At 38.5% G+C, this 24,563-nt stretch overlaps 1 protein-coding gene across 11 annotated transcripts in view; it reads left to right on the top strand.

Moving 5' to 3' along the window:
• Positions 1–24,563, top strand: part of RNLS (renalase, FAD dependent amine oxidase) — a 306,577-nt gene that overhangs the window by 13,265 nt on the left and 268,749 nt on the right. For all 11 annotated transcript variants that reach the window (XM_051823356.2, XM_008270153.4, XM_070057646.1 and 8 more), the window contains one exon: positions 5,190–5,348. In XM_051823356.2, the coding sequence (XP_051679316.1) occupies positions 5,190–5,348 (159 nt within the window). The remainder of the gene's footprint in view (positions 1–5,189; positions 5,349–24,563) is intronic.

Consider the following 24,563-nt stretch of genomic DNA (forward strand, 5'->3'; position numbering starts at 1 on the left):
ACAGTCAGGGTGAGGGCTGATCAAGTCACCGTTTCTCATAGTGTTCATTTCACTTTAACAGGTTTCCTTTTTGGTGCTCAGTTAGTTGTCACCTATCAAGGAGAACAAGTGGTGTTTGTCCCTTTGGGATTGGCTTATTTCACTCAACATAATGTTTTCCAAATTCCTAACAGGGATCACTTTTCAGTTAAAATTTAAACATCTAAGAATAATTGTGTGTTAATTACAGAGTTCAACCAATGGTACTAGAACAAAAAAAAAATACTAAAATGGATAAAATATTACATTGTACATCAACCGTCAGGAGAAGAGCTAGTTTACACTCCTGTGGAAGTGTTGTCTTTCTCTGTCTTACTCGTTAAAGTATTATGGTTAGTGGTGCTTTAAGTTGGTGATTATAGAGTGGAATAAAATTAAATTTTTGTAAAAGAAAAAACAAGAAAGGAAGTAGGGGGATTGAGGGAGGAGGGAGAGGGAGGTATGATTATATTTTTTTTTAAATTTTTTTTGACAGGCAGAGTGGACAGTGAGAGAGAGATACAGAGAGGAAGGTCTTCCTTTTTCTGTTGGCTCACCCCCCAAATGGCCGCTGCAGCCGGTGCACCGCGCTGATCTGAAGCCAGCAGCCAGGCGCCTCCTCCTGGTCTCCCATGTGGGTGCAGGGCCCAAGGACTTGGGCCATTCTCCACTGCACTCCCGGGCCACAGCAGAGAGCTTGACAGGAAGAGGAGCGACTGGGACAGAATCCAGCGCCCCGACCAGGACTAGAACATGGTGTGCTGGCACTGAGGGCAGAGGATTAGCCTTTTGAGCTGTGGCGCCGGCCCGAGTATGATTATATTCTTAGAATTGTGTAAAACACATGAAATCTGTTCTCTTTATATTAATAGAAAATTTTAAAAAATATATAGCGGATCCATTTTTCTCCTTTTTTTAAAAAATGAATTTATATAATTGAGTTCAAAGTCTATACATTTTATATTTATAAACTTTTCCTTTGCCTATTTTAGTATTATCTTTGCAGTGCTTCAAGATTCTTTTCTCATTCACCCAGATCTATTATTGGATTTGATGTACCTTATCTACAGCATTTACAATTTTATAATTATATATCTTTTTTATATTTTTTTGACAGGCAGAGTGGACAGTGAGAGAGAGAGACAGAGAGAAAGGTCTTCCTTTGCCATTGGTTCACCCTCCAATGGCCGCCGCAGCCAGCGTGCTGCAGCCGGCGCACCGCCCTGATCTGATGGCAGGAGCCAGGTATTTCTCCTGGTCTCCCATGTGGTGCAGGGCCCAAGCACTTGGGCCATCCTCCACTGCACTCTCTGGCCACAGTAGAGAGCTGGCCTGGAAGAGGGGCAACCGGGACAGAATCCGGCGCCCTGGCCGGGACTAGAACCCGGTGTGCCGGCGCCGCAAGGCAGAGGATTAGCCTAGTGAGCCAAGGTGCTGGCCATAATTATATATCTTTAAACACCCAATAAGTACCTTGAAGTCTTTCTGTTCTATAAATGATCCACAGAAGCATTTTAGGTTTCTGTAATGTACCCTAAGACACTTCCTGGAATCAGAATGTCCTAGATTCAAATTAATGCCATAGTATCCCTTCCTAGATGTTTAATATTAGCAAAGTTTTACAATCAGTACTTCAGTTCTTTCATTTTAAAAATGAAAGTAATGACTGTACTTAATACAAAGTTTTATAATAATAGTACATACTACAAAGAGTTTTTGTGTGGAATAATAGAAATAATACACTCTAATTCAAGCAAATCATAATCAAGGATGTAATAATTTCTTGACAAATGTTAGCTCTCAAAATAGTCCACTGAGATGAAAGCAACATTCATATATGCTTTCAAAGAAACCAAACTAATAAGTCATTCCAAAAATGCTGCACATTTTAGAATCTGCTTTAGTGTACAACTCTATAAACTGATGCAACCAGAAGTCATTCATATTGAGAGCAGACTTACAGGGAAATCATCTATATGGGATATGTCTAAACATACATGCTTTAGAATAAGTCTGAACCTATAAAGCTAGTATTTCACTAGACCAATTTCTAAGAACAATTAGTGAAGATGAGGGAAATCGACCCTCCCTTGTTAACCTTATGTTCTATTTTTATTGTTTAATGTGTTTGCCATAACCTTATTAGAGTCAAAGTTGTATTTATTAATATAAATTTTAATGGAAGCTTGTCTTCCCCATTAATTAAATCTTTTTTTATTTATTTTTATTTTTTGACAGGCAGAGTGGACAGTAAGAGAGAGAGACAGAGAGAAAGGTCTCCCTTTGCCATTGGTTCATCCTCCAATGGCCACCGCGGCCGGCGCGCTGTGGCTGGCGCACTGCGGCTGGCGCACCGTGCTGATCCGATGGCAGGAGCCAGGTGCTTCTCCTGGTCTCCCATGGGGTGCAGGGCCCAAGCACTTGGGCCATCCTCCACTGCACTCCCTGGCCACAGTAGAGAGCTGGCCTGGAAGAGGGGCAACTGGGACAGAATCCGGCGCCCTGGCCGGGACTAGAACCCGGTGTGCCGGCGCCGCAAGGCGGAGGATTAGCCTAGTGAGCCACGGCGCCAGCCCCATTAATTAAATCTTAACTTAGTCAAGTATAATTTTCTATTGTATTTTTGTTGTTGGAGGTGGTACTGGAGTAGAATAGAAACAACTGTAGTTATCATTTATTAAATGCTATTTGCATGACACTATGTTAGGTACTCTATATATGTCATTTCTAATTGTCAGAACAACATTTGAAGGTGGTTGTTATTATCCCCATTTACTAGTGGAAAAGATGAGATTTCAGGAGATTAAGTTCTTTGGCTAAAGTGATTTGGCTAGTAGATAATGGAAGTGGAACTGCCTTCAAACTGACTCTGTTGTCTTTGCCTATTAACTAACCCATGGAGAGCAGTTTGAAGTTCTCATATTTTCTGATTTAACTTTTGTGTGTTTTTTTTTTTTTTTTTGGTAGGGTCTTCCTTTTCCTTCTAAATTTCTTCCCTATAGTATGAGATTGCTACCAACCCACCTAATGTTATAAATTAGGGGACATGTGGCTCAAGAGAACAACTTCATAATGCCTTATTCCCGTAGATCCTCTCTTTCATCATTTAGTCCCTGGACTGAGGAAGGGGGACTATTAAAGGTTAATGCCATCTTATTTCTTTAAGTAATCTGGAATAAAGATCCCCTGATTGTTCTTCCCCATGATATTTGGAGAGTAATGGGCCAACTCCTTTTGCTATCAAGAAATGCCTTTTAGTTAAGAATTGCCATTCCATTCTTTGTAATGACTGTACTAACTTATCTTGTCATCAATAGTGTATAAGTGTTCTCTTTTCTTCACATCCTCACCAGAATTTATTTTTTGTCTTTTTGAGAACAGATATTCTAACTGGAGTAAGGTGTTATTTAACTGTGATTTTGATTTGCATTTTTATGATGGCTAATGATACTGAGCATTTGTTCATGTCTTTTTGGCCATTTTTATTTCTCCTTTTGAAAAAATGCCTATTTAGATCTTTTGCCTATTTCTAACTGTATTGTTTGTTTTGTTGTTGTAGAATTTTTGATGTTCCTTGAATATTAATCCTATGCAAGGTGCACAGTTTACAAATATTTTTCACATTCTGTCAATTATCTGTTCAATCTGTTGATTGTTTCTTTTTGTGTATAAACTTCTTAGTTTGATATAACCCCATTTGTTTATTTTTGCTTTTATTGCCTTGTGATTTGGGGTCTTAGTCAATAAAAGTATTGCTTGTGCCAATGTATTGAAGCATTTTCCCCATGTTTTATTCTAGTAGTTTCATAGATGCAGGTCCTATATTTAGATCTTTGTTCCATTTTGAGTTGATTTTTGTATAAGGTGAGAATAGAAGTCTTGTTTCAGGCTTCTGCATGTAGAAATTCAATTTTCCCAGAACCACTTAATGAAGAAACTGCCCTTTCTCCAGGTAGTATTTTTGGGGCTTTATCAAAGATTAGTTGGCTGTGGATATAAAAAAGTTGCATGCATGTGTGTGTACACACACACAACACAAAATGGAAAAATTTCCCATATTTGTGAATTAAAATAATTAACATGATTAAATTGTCCATAATATCTAAGATGATTTACAGATACAACACAATCCTCAGTAAAATATCAGCCATATTTTTCACAGAATTAGGAAAATTAATCCTAAAATTTACATGGAAACACAAAAGATCCTGAATAGCCAAACTGATCTTGACGAAAATGAAAAAGTATGGAAGTATCACAAAATCAGATTTCAAGATATATTATGGAGTTATTTTAAACATCTATTAAAACAGCATGGTACTGGCATAAAAATAGACACATGGACAATGGAATAGAATAGAAACCCCTATTTTATTTTCTTCTCTTTTAGTTTGTGGTCTATAATTCATTCATTTAAACAAATGTTGATGAAATATTTAGTATGTGCCATGTACTATATTATGTTACTAGACACTGTATGCTAGGTTATGTTTCTCTTAGTGTATGTTTCTTCTTAGTGAAGGCAATAATATATTGATGAGGACTTGCATTTCTGTTACAGAGACCTTTTGGGGTCTCTGTAATAGGGAATATTTTAATCTTTTTTTTTTTTTTTTGACAGAGTTAGACAGTGAGAGAGAAAGGTCTTCCTTCCGTTGGTTCACTCCCCAAATGGCCACTATGGCCGGTGTGCTGTGCCGATCCGAAGCCAGGAGCCAGGTGCTTCCTCCTGGTCTCCCATGCGGGTGCAGGGCCCAGGACTTGGGCCATCCTCCACTGCACTCCCTGGCCACAGCAGAGAGCTGGACTGGAAGAGGAGCAACCAGAACAGAATCTGGCGCTCCAACCGGGACTAGAACCTGGGGTGCCGGCGCCGCAGGCGGAGGATTAGCCCAGTGAGCCACCATGGTGGCCTATGGTTACTTTTTAATTATACTAATTTTAGCAATATTTTATTCTCCAGGGGAGGTATGGCTAGGGAGGTCTAAGGGTGCCAAAGGGGAGGAATTGTCACTGTATTTAAAAGAATGTAAGGAAAGAGAATGCTGCAGGTTGTGGAAGTATAGCATCACTATTCTGTTCACTTGAATGGATCCAGTTTGACTATTCACTTTTCCTTCATTCGTATGGAAAATTCTGATAAAGTGAAGATGATTTTGCTTTTGGAGCAGGTGCAGAAGTCTACTTCAGACACTGTGTGACCCAAATCAACCTGAGAAATGACAAGTGGGAAGTCTCCAAGGAAACAGGCTCCCCAGAGCAGTTTGATCTTGTTGTCCTCACGATGCCAGTTCCTCAGATTCTGCAGCTTCAAGGTGACATCGTGAACTGTGAGTCTGCTTTTGCTGTTTACCTGCCCCGGGGAATAGGATTTCTCTGTTAGAGTATGAATTTGATTTAACTCTCTTAGCGGAAGATAGATTACAGATTTTATTATTTTTTACATTTTAGAAATCAATACATCATACAGCCCAGTTCATGATAATAGGCTATACCGAAGTCAAATTCATAGAATTTGGTTTTTTAACTATTTAAAAGTTGAACACTTTTTTCTGATTACTCCTGCCTTCAAAATGCCAGTATTACTGATGAATCTGTTATGGTTTGGCCTAAAAATGAGCAGTTTCTTTGTGGCCATTCTAGAGAAAAGAAGATATACAAGTTTTTGGTTGGCTTGCCTATTTCTTTGTGCTTTTCTTATGTGGGTTACTCTTTAAATGTTTACTTCTATTCAGGCAATTGTGTAGCACTGTTGTGAAAGAGAGACTTAAGAGGATGTGTTGGAGGTGGGATTGAGAAAATCATGCTGAAGGAGCTAAAATTAGACTAAAACAGTTAAAATTACAGTAAAAGAAATAAAATTTAAGGGAATTCCTATCTCAGAAGGAATAAAGTATGATCTTATTAAAGATACCAGCAACATAATTTAAGGAAAATATGACAGCTTATTGATAAATAGAAAATAATATTTTATTTCAGAATTCAGATGTCATTACTTTATAATCTTGAATCGATTTTCACATGAAGAGAAGCTACCAAATCAGTATTTTTTTTTCAAAAATCAAAAATGCCAATTTTATCAATCTGATAATGGCAAGTGGGAAGTCTCCAAAGACACAGACTCCCCTGAACAGTTTTTCTCATGCTGCCAGTTCCTCATATTTCCAAGAAAGCATTCAATTTTGTTTTTAAAGTTCATTGTATTACTGTACAGTGGAAGACTGGGCAAAGACTCAGTTGCTCTCAATGAAAGCTGGAAAATGTGAAAAAAAGAGGATGAGGAAACTAGGAGGGGATGACCATGCCACCAAGTATAATTTCTTTATGCCATCTCAGTCTGTTTGCCCTCTCCCTCATAAGCTCAACCTCAGATCCATTTCAACACAGAAAGAACTTGATAATAGGCTTCTCTTTGTAAAAATAAAGTTGCATGTAATAAATTAACCCTCTCAAGTTTCAGATATCAGTCCATTTGAACTGGTGAAATTATTCTTGTATATGGTGATAATAGTTAATGATTTGCCACCATATGCTATTTTATAGAAAGTTTTGTAGTATCCTCAGTTGGCTGTATGAATTCTCAGTATTTATCATGAGTCACTTTCTAGGAATTTTTTTTTTTTTTTACTTTTATTTAATGAATATAAATTTCCAAAGTGCAGCTTGTGGACTACAATGGCCTCCCCCCGCCACAACCTTCCGCCCACCCGCAACCCTCCCCTTTCCCGCTCCCTCTCCCCTTCCATTCACATCAAGATTCATTTTCAATTGTCTTTATATACAGAAGATTAGTTTAGCATATATTAAGTAAAGATTTCAACAGTTTGCACCCACACAGAAACACAAAGTAAAAATACTGTTTGAGTACTAGTCATAGCATTAAATCACAATGTACAGCACACTAAGGACAGAGATCCCACATGAGGAGCAAGCGCATAGTGACTCCTGTTGTTGACTTAACAAATTGACACTCTTGTTTATGGCATCAGCAATCTAGGAAGTATTGAGCACAGAGGATTATTAGCTTCACTGAATATGGTGATTGGAATTTGCAACTTAGGCAGAATGTTAAAAAGTTGCTCTTCTGTTGCAGCTATATGTTTTTATACTTTATGTGTTTTTATATATATGTAATTTTTATTTTATGAAAATACTTTAAAGTTGGATTATTTGACTTCATTTTATAAATATATAAACTATTACATTGTAAAACAATATAATATAAAAACAAAAAATATAGAAAACAATATTATATTGTATGTGCTACTAGGTTGACTTGTACAAAATTGCAATTTTGCGTCTACATTTTTGTAGGTTAAAAATGGTCATATATTGGCAATTTCATGTAGGTCAGCCTAAATACTATATATAAGATATGCAAGTTAGAAAAAACATAGTGAATAAAGTGAGTACCTACTGATGTAGATCTAAAAAATTTTAGGATCTTAAATACTACTTTGACATGTACTCATTTCATGTTATTCATGTTATTTCCTTTTTTCTTTTTTTTTTTACTTTTTTTTCATATGTTATTTCTAATTTGAGGGCTTTAGAAAATTTTCCATGAGGCATTTATAAGTCTTTAATATCACAATTTTTTTGTTTTTGTCTTTCAAATTAACATTATTTTATTCTTTGTGTTTAGATATTATTTACTTTAGCATTATTAGATATTTATTTGCTTTAGCATTATTTACTTTAGATAGGATCTTTTGTGTGCTTTGTTTTTAACATTTATGATGATAATAGTGTGTGTGAAGAATCTCATTTCCCATATTTCCCCCAAATAGGCTCTTTTTTACACAGTGGTCAATTTAGAAATAGCCTTTATGTGCAAGTATCTTTCTTTATATTCTAAGTCAGCTCTGGGGTCCAGAGATAAGTAGGATGGTAGTATCAGCCAAATGCTTTTGTGGGAGTCTGATAGCTAGAATTTCTGTAATATCAGGAGGGGATTCTGACATAGAAACAAAGGTAACATATTAAGGAGATCAGCGAGGATAATTTTTCTTTAAGAAGATACACTTGCTCAGTTTTATCATACCAGTTTTCCTTACTATAAGTACTGAAATCCTAGCTGACAGTGTTCATTTTATAGGGGGGTCTTAGCAGCTGGTCTCATCTTCTAATCCTTACATGAGTCATTTAAAAAATACACCTTATTGAAATATGATTGACATTTGAAAGACTATTCATGTTTAAATTTTACATACAATTTGATGAGTTTGAAGATAAGTATACACCCATGAAACTACCACCGCCATCTAATTTATAAAGATGCAAGTTTGCATCTCCATTCTTTATCTGTTATTATTAATTTTATGTTGTGATGAAAATACTTAATATAAGATCTACCTTTTAACCATTTCTAAGTAATACAATGCCATTAAGTATAATCACTATGCTGTTGGTAAATCTCTAGGATTTATTGCTCTTGCATAATTGAAACTTTATCTTTTGACCAAAGTTTCCTGTTTTCCCTTCTCCCAAGCTTCTGTAACTAGAACTATAGAAAAAATTCTAGGTAGGAACAATTCCATGAGAACACCACTCTTAGAATGGATTATAATCACATCAAGCTGACTGTACCTCTCCCTAAGATTTAAATTTCAGGCAGAGGGCATTCTATTGACAAGACATGGGCCTTATTCCCACCCCACAGCCAGGGATTACTGGTTTCCTGATTTTTATCCTATAGCATCATGTGTAATTAATATGAACAAAATAATTCCTCCAAATAAATGCAAATACTTTCATGAAGAGAAATTGCTTGCTGAATAATCAAAACAATGAGTATTCATTGCATAGGTATTCTTTAATATTTGTAAGATAAGTGAATTACTGGTTGAATGATTAAATGTGTTTCCAAATGACCGGAGGAACTACTCTAATTCCACTGGTCCAGATTGCGTTTCTTCATTCACTGTAAAATTCACATTAATAGAATCACTTACCAAACTTGTTTCCTCATTAATTTCATATCCTATGTTCATTATATATGGATTTATATGATTAAGGAAAGAAAATCTCTATAATGACAATGGGCCTGTTGATTAAAATATCAGTTATTGGTGCTTAGGTCAAGATTTGAAAAACTCTATTTATGTATTGCTTTAACTTCCATTCCTTAGTTTTATATGTTGGCTTTAGTTCATTTACTTTCTATTAATTTATTAGTTTTCAAATAGTATGTTGCTGTGTGTGATTCTATTGAACAGGTAGGAAGAGTACCCTAAATCATGTCCAGGAATATGACTTGACATCCTCTTTGGTACTCCAGCTGCCCTCTGTCTCCTTAATCTGGTGTCTTCTGGGAAGTCCAGTGTAGTATATGTAGGCTGTAAAATTGAAGTCATAAATCTTTGAGACAGTTTGGGTATCTAATAACTTTGCTGTTGGGAAAACATTGAAACATTGGCTTTTAAATTAGAATGTTTTGTTGTTAAAAGTTTAGATGTCTGAAAAATCTGTTCAGGTGACTGAACAGTGTGGCTAAAAGGTAGGCCTTGTTTATCTTGAAGTTTAAAAATTGCTTGGCAATAGTTGTCCCCAGACCTGAAATAAAGGACTTGAATGGCAAGGGTTTGGGTAGAGAGTGTTCCTTCTGTCTTTGCTGGATTTTCTGTTATGATTGTTGCTGTTTCTGTTTTTAGCCCAAAATGAGATACACATGCATACAGATTGCCTGGAGAACTTGCTAAAATACAACTTATTGGTCAGTGAATTCTTCTATACCATTTAAAATCCACATAGTTTTGCCTAACAAGTGAGATCCTTCAGTGTTACATTTTGGTATGTCTATTAGTGACATCTCAAACATAACACCGTAACACAGACTGGTTCCAATGATGTGTTTATGGGCCTGCTAATTAATTTTATTTAGATCTTCTATATCCTTTTTAAAGTTTTTAAATTTATTTGACACAGAGAAAATACCACTGGTTTGCTCCCTGAAATGCCCACAAGTGGTGATGTTTGGGGGTGAACCAGGGTGTAGCCAGGAGCTGGCAACACAGTCCAGGTCTCCCAGATAAGATGCAGGAACCTAACTGCTTGAGTCATCACCACTGCTTCCTAAGGTCTGCATTGTTGGAAAGTTTGAGAAATTACAGTCAGGTCCCAGGGCCAGAATCAAATCTAAGCACTGCATTGTGGATCATGACTGTTTTAACTGCCAGACTAAATGCCCATTCCAATTATATCCTTCTTTGCTGTGTATATACTTGAACTGTGTTGGGAAGAGAGAGATAGCACATCTACCATCACTACAGTTTTCTGTTGTTAAAATGTTATTTAAGTTATGCATGTTTCACGTATTTCATATATACAGATTTAGGAACATAGTAATACTTCCTACCCTACCCTCCCGCTGACCACGCTCCAACCCTTCTTCCTCCTCCCTCTCCCATTCCCACTCTTAATTTTTAGAAAGATCTATTTTGTTTACTTAATGATTATAAAATAAACCCTACACTAAATAAAAGAGTTCAACAAATAGTATGAAGAAAAAAAAAAAAACCACTGTTCCTCAACAGAAGAGACAAGGGCTGTAAACAATCTCAAATCTCAAAATTTCCATTTCACTTCAATACATTACGTTTCATGTACTCTATTAGTTAGATCAGGGAAAAAATATGGTATCCTTCTTTTGGGGACTGGTATATTTTCACTAAGTGTAACGGTTTCCAGTTGCGTGCATTTTATTGGAAAAGAAAGGATTTCATTTTTTTTTATTGCTGAGTAGTACTCCATAGTATATACATACCATAATTTCTTTATCCAGACACCTAACACAAAAATCCACTCAAAATGGATAAAGAACCTAAATCTATGACCCGGTATCATCAAAGTACTAGAAGAGGACACTGGGGAAACTGTAAGACATTGCTTAGACAAAGACTACTTGGAAAAGACCCCAGAAGCACAGGCAATCAAAGCAAAAATTCACAAATGGAATTACATAAAGCTGAGAAGATTCTGCACTGCAAAAGAAACACTTAGCAAAGTGTAGAGGCAACCAACAGAATGGGAGAAAATATTTTCAAACTACGCAACTGATAAAGGGTTAACATCCAGAATCTATAAAGAGCTCAAGAAATTGAACAACAAAAGAAACAATCCAGTTGAGAAAAGGGCAGAGATCTCAGACATTCATTTTTCTTTTTCTTTTTTTTTTAAAAAGATTTATTTTTATTTATTTGAAAGACAGAGTTACAGAGAGAGGTAGAGACAGAGAGAGAGGTCTTCCAACCGCTGGTTCACTCCCCAGGTGGCTGCAACAGCCGGAGCTGTGCCAATCTGAAGGCAAGAGCCAGGAGCTTCCTCCAGCTCTCCCACATGGGTACAGGGACCCAAGGACTTGGGCCATCTTCTGCTGCTTTCCCAGGCCATAGCAGAGAGCTGGATTGGAAGTGGAGCAGCCGAGACTAGAACTGGTGCCCATATGGGATGCCAATGCTTCAGGCCAGGGCGTTAACCCGTTGCTCCACAGGGCCGGCCCCTAGAACAGGCATTTTTCAAGAGAGGAAATTGAAATGGCCAACAGATACTTGAAAAAGTGCTCAGGGAAATAAAAATCAAAACCACAATGAGGTTTCACTTCACTCCAGTTAGAATGGACCTCATACAGAAATCAACAAACAACGAATGCTGTCGAGGATGTGGGGGAAAAGGTAACCTAATGCACTGTTGGTGGGAATGTAAACTGGTGTAGCCCCTGTGGAAGACAGTATGGAGATACCTCAGAAATCTGAAAATAGACCTACCATATGACCCAGCCATCCCACTGCTGGAAATTTACCAAAACAAAAGAAATCAGCATATGAAAGAGAGATCTGTACCCCCATGTTCCTTGCAGCACAATTCACAATAGCTAAGATATAGAATCAATCCAGTTTTTTATGGGTTGATTTTCTTTTTGACAAGTTTTGCTTTTTGATTTTTTGATTCCTAACAGACCTTCATTACAATAATAACTTTTGACATAAAAGTTCTCTCCTTAATCTCATGTTAATGTTCTCTTGCTTTTAAATCAACCTTGACTGATAAATGAAATGCTCGTTTGTTTTCATTTGTCTGGTGCATCCTTTTTACTTTGTAGTTTTCAGTAATACTTTATAGGGATCTCCTTTATATCTGCTCATCGTTGAGTACAATAATTTCACAAAGATATATCTTATTGTTAATAGGTTTATTTTACCTTTTCATGTAATATGATCCCCACTTTTGACTTGAAGATCCAGATTTTCCAGTAAGTTACCTTCTAATACTTATTTGAAAATTTATTCTGTTCACATTACTATGATCTCAGAATATATAAAAACAAAGTGTCTCCCTCCTGTATCTGCCATTTCCTCTCAATTCACATTCAACTTTGATTTTGGCGGTTTATTTATTTACTTTTACTTTTTGTGTTTTTATTTATTTATTTAAATTTATTTTTGGCTCTCTCTCCATATCACTCATGTAATTTTTAAAGCAGCTCCAATGTCTCCTTTCTTGTGGTGTTATTTAATAGCAGGTATATATTCTTTTTTAAAAAAAGATTTATTTATTTATTTATTTGAAAGTCAGAGTTACACAGAGAGAGGAGAGGCAGAGACAGAGAGAGGTCTTCCATCCACTGGTTCACTCCCCAATTGGCTGCAATGGCCGGAGCTGTGCCAATCAGAAGCCAGGAGCCAGGAGCTTCTTCTGGGTGTCCCACGCGGGTGCAGGGGCCCAAGGATTGGGCCATCTTATAACTGCTTTCCCAGGCCATAACAGAGAGATGGATGGGAAGTGGAGCAGCCGGGTCTTGAACTGGTGCCCATATGGGATGCCGGTGCTTCAGGCCAGGGCGGTAACCCTCTGTGCCATCGTGCTGGCCCCAGCAGGCATATATTCTTTCACTGTTTTTGAATTAATGCCTGAGTTTTTTTTTTTTAACTTTTATTTAATGAATATAAATTTCCAAAGTACGATTTATGGATTACAATGGGTTCCCCCACATATCGTCCCTCCCACCCACTACCCTCCCCTTTCCTACTCCCTCTCCCCTTCCATTCACATCAAGATTCATTTTCGATTATCTTAATATACAGAAGATCAGCTTAGTATACATTAAGTAAGGATTTCAACAGTTTGCTCTCACACAGAAACATAAAGTGAAAAATAATAGATGATTTTTTTAAAATGATGATGAAATCAGATCAGACCTATTGTCATGTTTAATCCCAGTGAGAGTCAAGTTGGGAGTTGATAATTTCTTTTTTTTTTTTTTTTTTTTTTTTTTTTTTTTTTTTACAGAGGATCAGTTTAGTATACATTAAGTAAAGATTTCGACAGTTTGCACCCCCATAAAAACACAAAGTGAAATATATTGTTTGAGTACTCGTTATAGCATTAAATCTCAATACACAGCACATTAAGGACAGAGATCCCACATGAGGAGTAAGTGCCCAGTGACTCCTGTTGTTGACTTTACCAGTTGACACTCCTGTCTATGGCATCAGTAGTCTCCCTATGCTCCGGTCATGAGTTTCCAAGGCTATGGAAGCCCTCTGAGTTCTCCGATTCTTATCTTGTTTAGACAAGCTCATAGTCAAAGTGGAGGTTCTCTCCTCCCTTCAGAGAAAGGTACCTCCTTCTTTGAAGACCTGTTCTTTCCACTGGGATCTCACTCACAGAGATCTTTTGCCAGAGTGTCTTGGCTTTCCATGCCTGAAATACTCCCATGGGCTTTTCAGCCAGATCCGAATGCCTTTAGGGCTGATTCTGAGGCCAGAGTGCTATTTAGGACATCTGCCATTCTATGAGTCTGCTGAGTATCTCATTTCCCATGTTGGATCACTCTCCCCTTTATTTATTCCAACGGTTAGTGTTAGCAGGTACTAGACTTGTTTATGTGCTCCCTTTGACTCTTAGTCCTTTCATTATGATCAATTGTGAACTGAAATTGATCACTTGGAATAGTGAGATGGCATTGGTACATGCCACCTTGATGGGATTGAATTGGAATCCCCTGGTATGTTTTTAACTCTACCATTTGGGGCAAGTCAGCTTGAGCAAGTCCCAAATTATACATCTCTTCCCTCTCTTATTCCCACTCTTATGTTTAACAGGAATCACATTTCAGTTAATTTTTAACACTTAAGAATAACTGTGTATTAATTACAGAAGTAAACCAGTCATATTAAGTAGAACAGACAAAAAAACTACTAAGAGGGATAATGTATTAAGTTGTTCATTAACAGTCAGGGCTATGCTGATCAAGTCACCGTTTCCCATAGTGTCCGTTTCACTTCAGGAGGTTTCCTTTTTGGTGTTCAGTCAGTTGTCACCGATCAGGGAGAACAATCCCATTCACAATAGCTACAAAAACAATCAAATACCTTGGAATAAACTTAACCAAGGATGTTAAAGATCTCTATGATGAGAATTACAAAACCTTAAAGAAAGAAATAGAAGAGGATACCAAGAAATGGAAAAATCTTCCATGCTCATGGATTGGAAGAATCAATATCATCAAAATGTCCATTCTCCCAAAAGCAATTTATAAATTCAATGCAATACCAATCAAGATACCGAAGACCTTCTTCTCAGATCTGGAAAAAATGGTGCTGAAATTTATATGGAGGCACAAGAGACCTCGAATAGCTAAAGCAATCTTGTACAACAAAAACAAAGCCGGAGGCATCACAATACCGGATTTCAGGACATACTACAGGGCAGTTGTAATCAAAACAGCATGGTACTGGTACAGAAACAGATGGATAGACCAATGGAACAGAATTGAAACACCAGAAATCAACCCAAACATCTACAGCCAACTTATATTTGATCAAGGATCTAAAACTAATTCCTGGAGCAAGGACAGTCTATTCAATAAATGGTGCTGGGAAAACTGGATTTCCACGTGCAGAAGCATGAAGCAAGACCCCTACCTTACGCCTTACACAAAAATCCACTCAACATGGATTAAAGACCTAAATCTACGACCTGACACCATCAAGTTACTAGAGAACATTGGAGAAACCCTTCAAGATATTGGCACAGGCAAAGAGTTTCTGGAAAAGACCCGGGAGGCACAGGCAGTCAAAGCCAAAATTAACTATTGGGATTGCATCAAATTGAGAAGTTTCTGTACTGCAAAAGAAACAGTCAGGAGAGTGAAGAGACAACCGACAGAATGGGAAAAATATTTGCAAACTATGCAACAGATAAAGGGTTAATAACCAGAATCTACAAAGAGATCAAGAAACTCCACAAATACAAAACCAACAACCCAATTAAGAGATGGGCCAAGGACCTCAATAGACATTTTTCAAAAGAGGAAATCCAAATGGCCAACAGGCACATGAAAAAATGTTCAAGGTCATTAGTAATCAGGGAAATGCAAATCAAAACCACAATGAGGTTTCACCTCACCCCGGTTAGAATGGCTCACATTCAGAAATCTACCAACAACAGATGCTGGCGAGGATGTGGGGAAAAAGGGACACTAACCCACTGTTGGTGGGAATGCAAACTGGTCAAGCCACTATGAAAGTCAGTCTGGAGATTCCTCAGAAACCTGAAGATAACCCTACCGTTCGACCCAGCCATCCCACTCCTTGGGATTTACCCAAAGGAATTTAAATTGGCAAACAAAAAAGCGGCCTGCAGCCTAATGTTTATTGCAGCTCAATTCACAATAGCTAAGACCTGGAACCGACCTAAATGCCCATCAACGGTAGACTGGATAAAGAAATTATGGGATATGTACTCTTTAGAATACTATACCGCAGTAAGAAACAACGAAATCCAGTCATTTGCAACAAAATGGAGGAATCTGGAACACATCATGCTGAGTGAAATAAGCCAGTCCCAAAGGGACAAATACCATATGCCTGAGTTTTTGTTGAACTAGTCTCCTGGAATACTTTTTCTGATAAGAATTTTCCATCAGCTCATTTGTTAGGTTCTGTTCTGTTGTCTTCATTCTCTTCTTTGCTTAAGTCCTCTCTAATCATCACTCATGTTTCAGTGGTGCCAATCTTGTCAGTTTTGTGAAGAACCATGTTGTGGGACAAGATCAGACCTTTCGATTAATATGACTTAGCTCATAACACTTTATGTAAATTTTGTAAATATTTACCTGTGAAAAACAGGTGATTATCAAAGTAATAGTATACCTATTAACATAGAACTATTTAAAAACATTTTAATATATCAAGATGAGTCTGTTTTTTCAACCTGTCAAAAATAGTCCGTCAGCATGCTCAAGCTGACTTGCCCCAAATGTTAGAGTTAGAAACATACCAGGAGACTCCAATTTAATCCCATCAAGGTGGCATGTACCAATGCCATCTCACTAGTCCAAGTGATCAATTTCAGTTCACAATTGATCATAATGAAAGGACTAAGAGTCAAAGGGAGCACTAGTACCTGCTAATACTAACCGATAGAATAAATAAAGGGGAGAGTGATCCAACATGGGAAATGAGATACTCAGCAGACTCATAGAATGGCAGATGTCCTAAATAGCACTCTGGCCTCAGAATCAGCCCTAAAGGCATTCGGATCTGGCTGAAAAGCCCATGAGAGTATTTCAGGCATGGAAAGCCAAGACACTCTGGCAAAAAAAAAAAAAAAAAAAAAAAAAAAAAAAAAAAAAAAAAAAAAACAAAACACACACCAAACACCTAAATGAAAGATCTCTGTGAGTGAGATCCCAGTGGAAAGAACAGGTCTTCAAGAAGGAGGTACCTTTCTCTGAAGGGAGGAGAGAACCTCCACTTTGACTATGACCTTGTCTAAACAAGATAAGAGTCGGAGAACTCAAGGGGCTTCCATAGCCTTGGAAACTCATGACTGGTGCATAGGGAGATTACTGATGCCATAAACAGGAGTGTCAATTTGTAAAGTCAACAACAGGAGTCACTGTGCACTTACTCCTCATGTAGCATCTCTGTCCTTAGTGTGCTGTACGTTGAGACTTAATGCTATAATGAGTACTCAAACAGCATATTTCACTTTGTGTTTCTATGGGGGTGCAAACTGTTGAAATCTTTACTTAATGTATACTAAACGGATCTTCTGTAAAAAAAAAAAAAAGAAGAAGAAGAAATGATCAATTCCCAACTTGACTCTCACTGGGATTAAACATGACAATAGGTCTGATCTGATTTCATCATCATTTCAAAAAAATCATCTATTATTTTTCACTTTATGTTTCTGTGTGGGAGCAAACTGTTGAAATCCTTACTTAATGTATACTAAGCTGATCTTCTGTATATAAAGAGAATCGAAAATGAATCCTCATGTGAATGGAAGGGGAGAGGGAGTGGGAAAGGGGAGGGTTGTGGGTGGGAGGGACGTTATGGGGGGGAAGCCATTGTAATCCATAAGCTGTACTTTGGAAATTTATATTCATTAAATAAAAGTTAAAAAAAATAGTCCGTGAAATATAATAACATTGGTTATTGCTCAGATATGATTTTTTTTATAAAGAGTTTTTTTTTTAATTTATTTGACAGGTAGAGTTATAGACAATGAGAGAGAGAGACGAGAGAAAGGTCTTCCTTCTGTTGGTTCACTCCCCAAATGGCCGGCCGTCATGGCCGGCGCTGCGCCCATCTGAAGCCAGGAGCCAGGTGCTTCCTCCTGGTCTCCCATGCGGGTGCAGGGCCCAAGCACTTGGGCTATCCTCCACTACACTCCCGGGCCACAGCAGAGAGCTGGACTGGAAGAGGAGCAAACGGGACTAGAACCCGGTGCCCATATGTGATGCCGGTGCCGCAGGCGGAGGATTAACCAAGTGGGCCATGGTGCCGGCCCCTGATTTTTGTTTTTATCTAAATTTTCTGAATATCCATATTTGAAGAAAGGAATAGTTATTCTCTATATAAAAATGGTAATGTTGACAGAATTTTTCGAAAGTAAGATGTGGAAAAGGGTATCCATGCTTTTCCATTCCTTTTTTAGTGGAGTATCACTCCCTTGCCCACAAAGGAACAACACTTCTCCCAGCTGATCGGTCTTCAGTAGACTTTTATTTAAACAGGATAGAAAAAGAAACCCTTGAGCAAGGGGAGCTCTGAAAGAAAGGGGAAGCTCCTGTACCATATCACAGCTTATATAGTATAACATTGATGAAGCATGTAAGCAAGCTTAGTCCATGCTACAGTCCATGCGGCGGCGCTCCAATCGGGTGCCTGATCACACACAGTCCATGCGCTCCTCGTCCAACCATAAAGGTGATCACGCGCCTTCATCCAATCAAGCTCCTGGTCACGTAGCAGGTGACTCGGGTGCTAACAACAAGCTTCCACCTGGTGTTTTCTCAGCCTTGGTCAGTGGGAAAAGAAGTATGGGAAGTCCCAAGGCCATAGTTGTTTTGACTCTAGCCTGGGGTTATGAAACGGTCCTGATATCACAGCTCAACAGAAACCATAAACATCCACACAGCAGTAACTAATGCCAATGGTCAGCAAGCTAGGCCTTAGCATGTGGGCCCATGGCTGGCTCATGGGTCCCCACAGTGGAGGTACATTATAGGCTCATTATGCTTACCTTAGGAATGATTGACTTGGTATGTTTAGGGGTTAAACTCTTTGGGATGTTGTGTCATTTTAGTTCAGAACTGGACCCTAAGCAAATTATTCTGTGTTTACTTCATTGTTATGAAGTAACTCCCTCTGGCAGTAAAGGGTTAAACTTCCGTGAATCTAAAGCAAAGGCATAAGCAATTTTTCTTCTCATTTTTTATAAATCTTAATAATGACATAAGTGTAAGGAATTAGTGTCAACCCTTCTGTTTTCTGAGGAACTTTAAGTATACTCTGATTTGGGTATTAGGCATGTAGTTTCTATGAAAATAACATCCATTTATAAAGCCATATATTGCCATCTAGTGGTTCCATTACATATTGCAGTTTCCCCTTAGAAATATGAAAATGATTGCGATGTAGACTAACACTACAAGATGATTCACAAAATGGCCAATCATAGGGAAATAAATTTAGGCCCATGAGCATTAACTTACCCCAAAGTAGGTGCCTTACATTCATACCAACTATGAGCATCCCCTTGCCTTTGACTTGCTCTGTATTTTTCTTCTCCTTCTGTTCTTTCTAAGTCCTGTCTAGTTTTTAAGATTAACATAAATACCATCTCTTACATCAATTTTATTTGCTCTTTATTATAGTGTGGTACGTATTTTCTGTTAAACATCTTTTTCTATTTTTAATATTTATTTTTAAAATTTTGAAATTTATTTTCATTTGATTTAAAAGGCAGAGAAGTTTTCCATCTGCTGGTTCAGTTCTTAAATGCTTGCAAAAGCTGGGAATGGGCCATGCTGAAGCTGGTAGTCCAGAACTCAGTCTGGGTCTTGCATGTGAAGGCAGCAATGCAAATGCTTCAGCCATCACCTCTCATTGTCTATTAGCAGGAAATCAGTGTCTGGAATTGGAGCTGGGACTTGAACCAGATGATCTGATATGGGATGAAAGCGTACCTAACAGCATCGTAACTGCTGCACCAAATGTCTACCCCCATATTTTGCTTTATACAGAAGCAACAGAATTATTTATTCTCTCTTGGCAACTATTATTACATTCATATTATCCAAGCTGAGAAAATATGGAAACTTGAAGTACCATATAGCGAACCTCTTGTGATTTGCCTTGTGGGTCTATAATTTTCCATCTGTCGATATTAATATTACAAAGATTATCTCACTTAATCATCATAGCAATCCCAGGCATCATTGTTATCACCTCCATTCTTAGTGGTGAAACTGAAGTGTGTACCTTAATCGTTTGACTCCAGAGTCTGCAATCTTAACCACTGTAGTGCACAGCTCTCCAATATGTGCTTTATCTTAGACTGTCTTGATTGTTTCTTTTTTTATTTAGTAAATATAAATTTTCAAAGTATAGTTAATGGATTACAATGGCTTACCTTCCCATAATTTCCCTCCCACTCACATCCCTCCCATCTCCCACTACCTCTCCCCTTCCATTCACATCAAGATTCATTTTCAATTATCTTTATATACAGAAGATCAATTCAGTATATATTAAGTAAAGATTTCTTCAGTTTGCACCCACACAGAAACACAAAGTGTAAAATACTGTTTCAGTACTAGTTATAGCATTACTTCACATTGGACAACACATTAAGGACAGATCCCACATGAGAAGTAAGTACACAGTGACTCCTGTTGTTGACTTAACAATTTGACACTCTTGTTTATGGCGTCAGTAATCTCCCTAGGCTCTAGTCATGAGTTGCCAAGGCTCTGGAAGCCTTTTGAATTCTCCAACTTCGATCTTATTCCGACAGGGTCATAGTCAAAGTGGAAGTTCTCTCCTCCCTTCAGAGAAAGGTACCTCCTTCTTTGATGGCCCCATTCTTTCCACTGGGATCTCACTCGCAGAGATCTTCCATTTAGGTCGTGTTTTTTTTTGTTTGTTTGTTTGTTTTTGTTTTTGTTTTTGTTTTTTTTTGTTTTTCCAGAGTGTCTTGGCTTTCCATGCCTAAAATACTCTCATGCGCTCTTCAGCCATATCCGAATGCCTTAAGGGCTGATTCTGAGGCCAGAGTGTTTCATGTAGATATTAGTGTCCATTGTGTCCCTCTCATTTTTTATGAAGATGCCTAGTGAAAAAAATTTGAGAATTTAATGAAAATTTTGATTCCTAAGGTTTGTATAGGTCAGATAAGTCTGTATCCTTTTTTTTTTTTTTTAACATTTATTTATTTGGAAGTCAGAGTTAGAGACACAGAGAGAGGTCTTCCATCCTCTGGTTCACTGCCCCCGTGACTGCAATGGCCAAGGCAGAGCCAGGCCAAATCCAGGATCCAGGAGCTTCTTCCAGATCTCCCAATGGGTGTCAGGGTCCCTATCACATATGAGATGCCAGGATTGCAGACAGTGGATGTACCCAATATGCCACAACGCTGGTCCTATGAATCTGTACCTTTAACCAGCATCTCTATGGAATCTCCCCCCACATACACTCACATACCCAGTCAGGCCTATTTGAGATATTCTGTCCTTTCCTTACACAACAGTTTTATTATCATTTTTATTTCCCTGCGTCTACCCCAATACATCATAAAGTGCATGAGGAAAGGTCTTATATTCCACACTACACCCACCCAGCATCAAGCCATGTGTCAAACATACCCACACTCCACAAGTAGCTCTTCGGTCAATATCTGTTGACTGAATGAACATCAGTTTTATTTTCCAACTTGGCTGTAAGCTCCTAGGAGTCAAAGATTCTTAGAGTGTTCTGATCCTTGTTTGGCACATAAAGCATGAACTTTGGATGGATGACAGAAATTTAGGACTAGAAGGAATAATGAGGTCCATTTCTTCTTCTACCCCAATTATAGAGATTAGGAATTTAAGACATGACCTTCCCTATATATACAGTTTATTTGGGGCCAGACAAGAGAAAGTATGGTCAGGAAAAAGGGGGCACCTTTCAAATACTGTTGTTACCTTGGTTTCATGTTTCCTTCACACTTATATAGAGCTTTTATTAGACTGTAATGGAATATCTGGGCCTGCATTACACATACATGATCCTGGTACCATAGTTCCTCCATTTCCCTGCTAGCAGAGTGGCACAGGCAGTGGAAAAGATGTGGGATAAGCTTTGTAATACAAAACAAGTGGGGTATGATGGGTGATTATAAGGACTGGGGAGCCTTGAAGATTTCTTTCCCCACACCATGCCGCCTCTCACATAGAGGTCCTCAGATTTTACTGAAAGGAATGCACACTTTTAAAGGTCTCCTAGTTAATGGATTTTCTTAATAGTTTGATATGTTATTACATATCCTTAAAATCAGTTTGTTTTTCTTTTTCTTAACAGAAATAAAAAACTATGTCTCATGCTCAAATCTCCCCACAAGGGCTGCTGCTCCTATCCTTGTGTTCATTCAACACGAGCTCTTTGCTCTGTCAGATGAATCTGTAGAAGTCAGAACCATATTCCTCTGAGCAGAGATTTGTCAGTCTACCTCTGGCAAGGAGAATAGGGATAAAACAAGAAGGCACGTGCATGTTCTTTCCCTGCTCCTCCTCACCTCTCATTCCAAAGCATGTACTACTGTGGAGGAAATGAAAACCTTATCATGACCTCTGCTTTCCCCAACATGGCCTGTCTGTCCCCTATCTCTAGATATCTCTTGTCTCTGAGAAAGCATCATGATGAACTGTTTCTTAAGTGTCTTCATGCCTCTGCCATCTGTAGATGGCAACTCAAGTAAATGGAGAAGACTCTCTATGCATTTAGCCTTTAGCTGAGTGAGTGGGTAGAAAAATAACAGATGAGCTTTACTTTCAACAAATGTGAATGTGATTTATCTGGAGTAACTCATGTGAAAGCATGTTTATAAGGTGATGTGTTGAGCTCTAGTTATAAAGTAAGGAAATGGCTTTGAGATTCTCAGTAGCTGGTTCATAATATTATTCAAATGTGTGCCTAAGAAGAGTACAGACAGAATATCCTGGATACCCATTGTAATGGTATTGAAAACAAAGTGGGAAGCATTTCTTTACCCTGTGCAAAACAATGGTGTATTTGCATCTAGAATACTGTGTGGTCAACTTGAGTTAGGTTCGACAGCATTAGGGTATGATGAATGTCTGATGCCTTATTTCTCTGATGGTCATAAACTATGTGCTCTGAGCAAACTATCTACATAACAAGAAACTCCATCTCAGTCATTATTAATGCCTCTCTCTGGCTCTTGGATTCATGCAGAAATCCAAGGCTATCAGTGGCAGGGAGACTGGGGAAGTGTAGGACTTATATAAATAAGGTTGTCATAATTATGGCTGCTTCTCTGCCCAGGTCCTCTGATATAGGTTAAGCAACTTGCCCTGCCTTGAGCCAGAGATGATTCTCATGGAGTAACAGTACCCTAAGGACTGAGATCCTTTTCATCTCTCTGCAATCTGAGAGGCAAAGCTCTTCAGATAACCTGCAGCAAGATCCCAACTGGGCAGGGCCTACAAATGGGAGCAACATCTTTACCAGATGCAGGAAAACCCCCAATCCCCTGTCCTTAAACATTAGGTTCAAAAATTCCCAATTTCCCTCTTAGATAAACTTCTTCACCATAAAGCAATCATTTCTACTCCCAACCCTACCATTTTCAGGTATCTACCAACTTAATACACCTAAGGATGCTTTAAGAGAAAGATTTGTCTAATTCATCTCTCTCTCTCTCTCTCTCTCTCTCTCTCTGTGTGTGTGTATCTGTGTCTGTGTGTAAAGTCATCCAGCATTTAGAAATATAATGTTCACCATCTATTTCCTACATTGGAGGGTAGGGAGAGGACAGTTAGTTTTACTTAAACAATTCCTCCTGATAAATTCTTTAATTTCTTCTTATTATATTATAGAAAAGATGTGATAAAAATGGAGAAAGTCTCAAGAAGGAGAGCTGTAACTACCAAAGGATTACATCCACATTCACAACTTTCCTATATAGAAGTGTTGAGCTTCTCAGCTCTACAGTGGGGAGCAGCATGGCAATATATGCGTATGATATTTAATTATAAAGTAGAAGATCATGAACTTGTTATAGAACACAACTCCAAAGGGGCAGCAGTCATTGAACCTTTTTTTTTTTTTTTTTTTTTTTTTGACAGGCAGAGTGGACAGTGAGAGAGAGAGACAGAGAGAAAGGTCTTCCTTTTGCCATTGGTTCACCCTCCAATGGCCGCTGCGGCCGGCGCACTGCGGCCTGCGCACTGCGCTTATCCGATGGCAGGAGCCAGGTGCTTCCCCTGGTCTCCCATGGGGTGCAGGGCCCAAGGACTTGGGCCATCCTGCACTGCACTCCCTGGCCACAGCAGAGGGCTGGCCTGGAAGAGGGGCAACCGGGACAGAATCTGGGGCCCCGACCGGGACTAGAACCCGGTGTGCCGGCGCCGCAAGGCGGAGGATTAGCCTAGTGAGCTGCGGCGCCAGCTGAACCTTTTTATTTTTAAAGGTTTTATTTATTTATTTGAGAGGTAGAGTTACAGACACAGAGAGAAAAAGACAGAAAGGTCTTCCAGCCTCTGCTTCACTCCCCAAATGATTGCAATGGCCGGAGCTGGGCTGATCCGAAACCAGGAGTTAGGAGCTTCATCCAGGTCTCCCACATGGGTGCAGGGGCCCAAGCACTTGGGCCATCTTCTACTGCTTTTCCAGGCCATAGCAGAGAGCTGGATCAGAAGAGGAGCAGCTGGGACTGGAACCAGTGCTCATATGGGATGCTGGCACCACAGGCAGAGGCTTAACCTACTGCACCATAGCACCAGCCCCACCATTTAACTTTAAAGTAGATAGTTCTAGACTCAGAAATGGTAACTTTATTTCAATGTAGATAATTTTTAATTCATAAGATATTATTTATTTGACTGAATAATTTTGCTTACATTTTAAAAGTGTAGTACTTGTTTACCTACAATGATAGTGAAAAAGTTTCAGTAAGTTTTCTCTTTCCAAAAGCCTTCCTCATTTTCAATCCCTCCTCAATGTCAGCGGATGGTCTTGCTTCTTGTTTCA

The sequence above is a fragment of the Oryctolagus cuniculus genome, chromosome 15 (assembly GCF_964237555.1).
Source record: "Oryctolagus cuniculus chromosome 15, mOryCun1.1, whole genome shotgun sequence".
NCBI lineage: Eukaryota > Metazoa > Chordata > Mammalia > Lagomorpha > Leporidae > Oryctolagus > Oryctolagus cuniculus.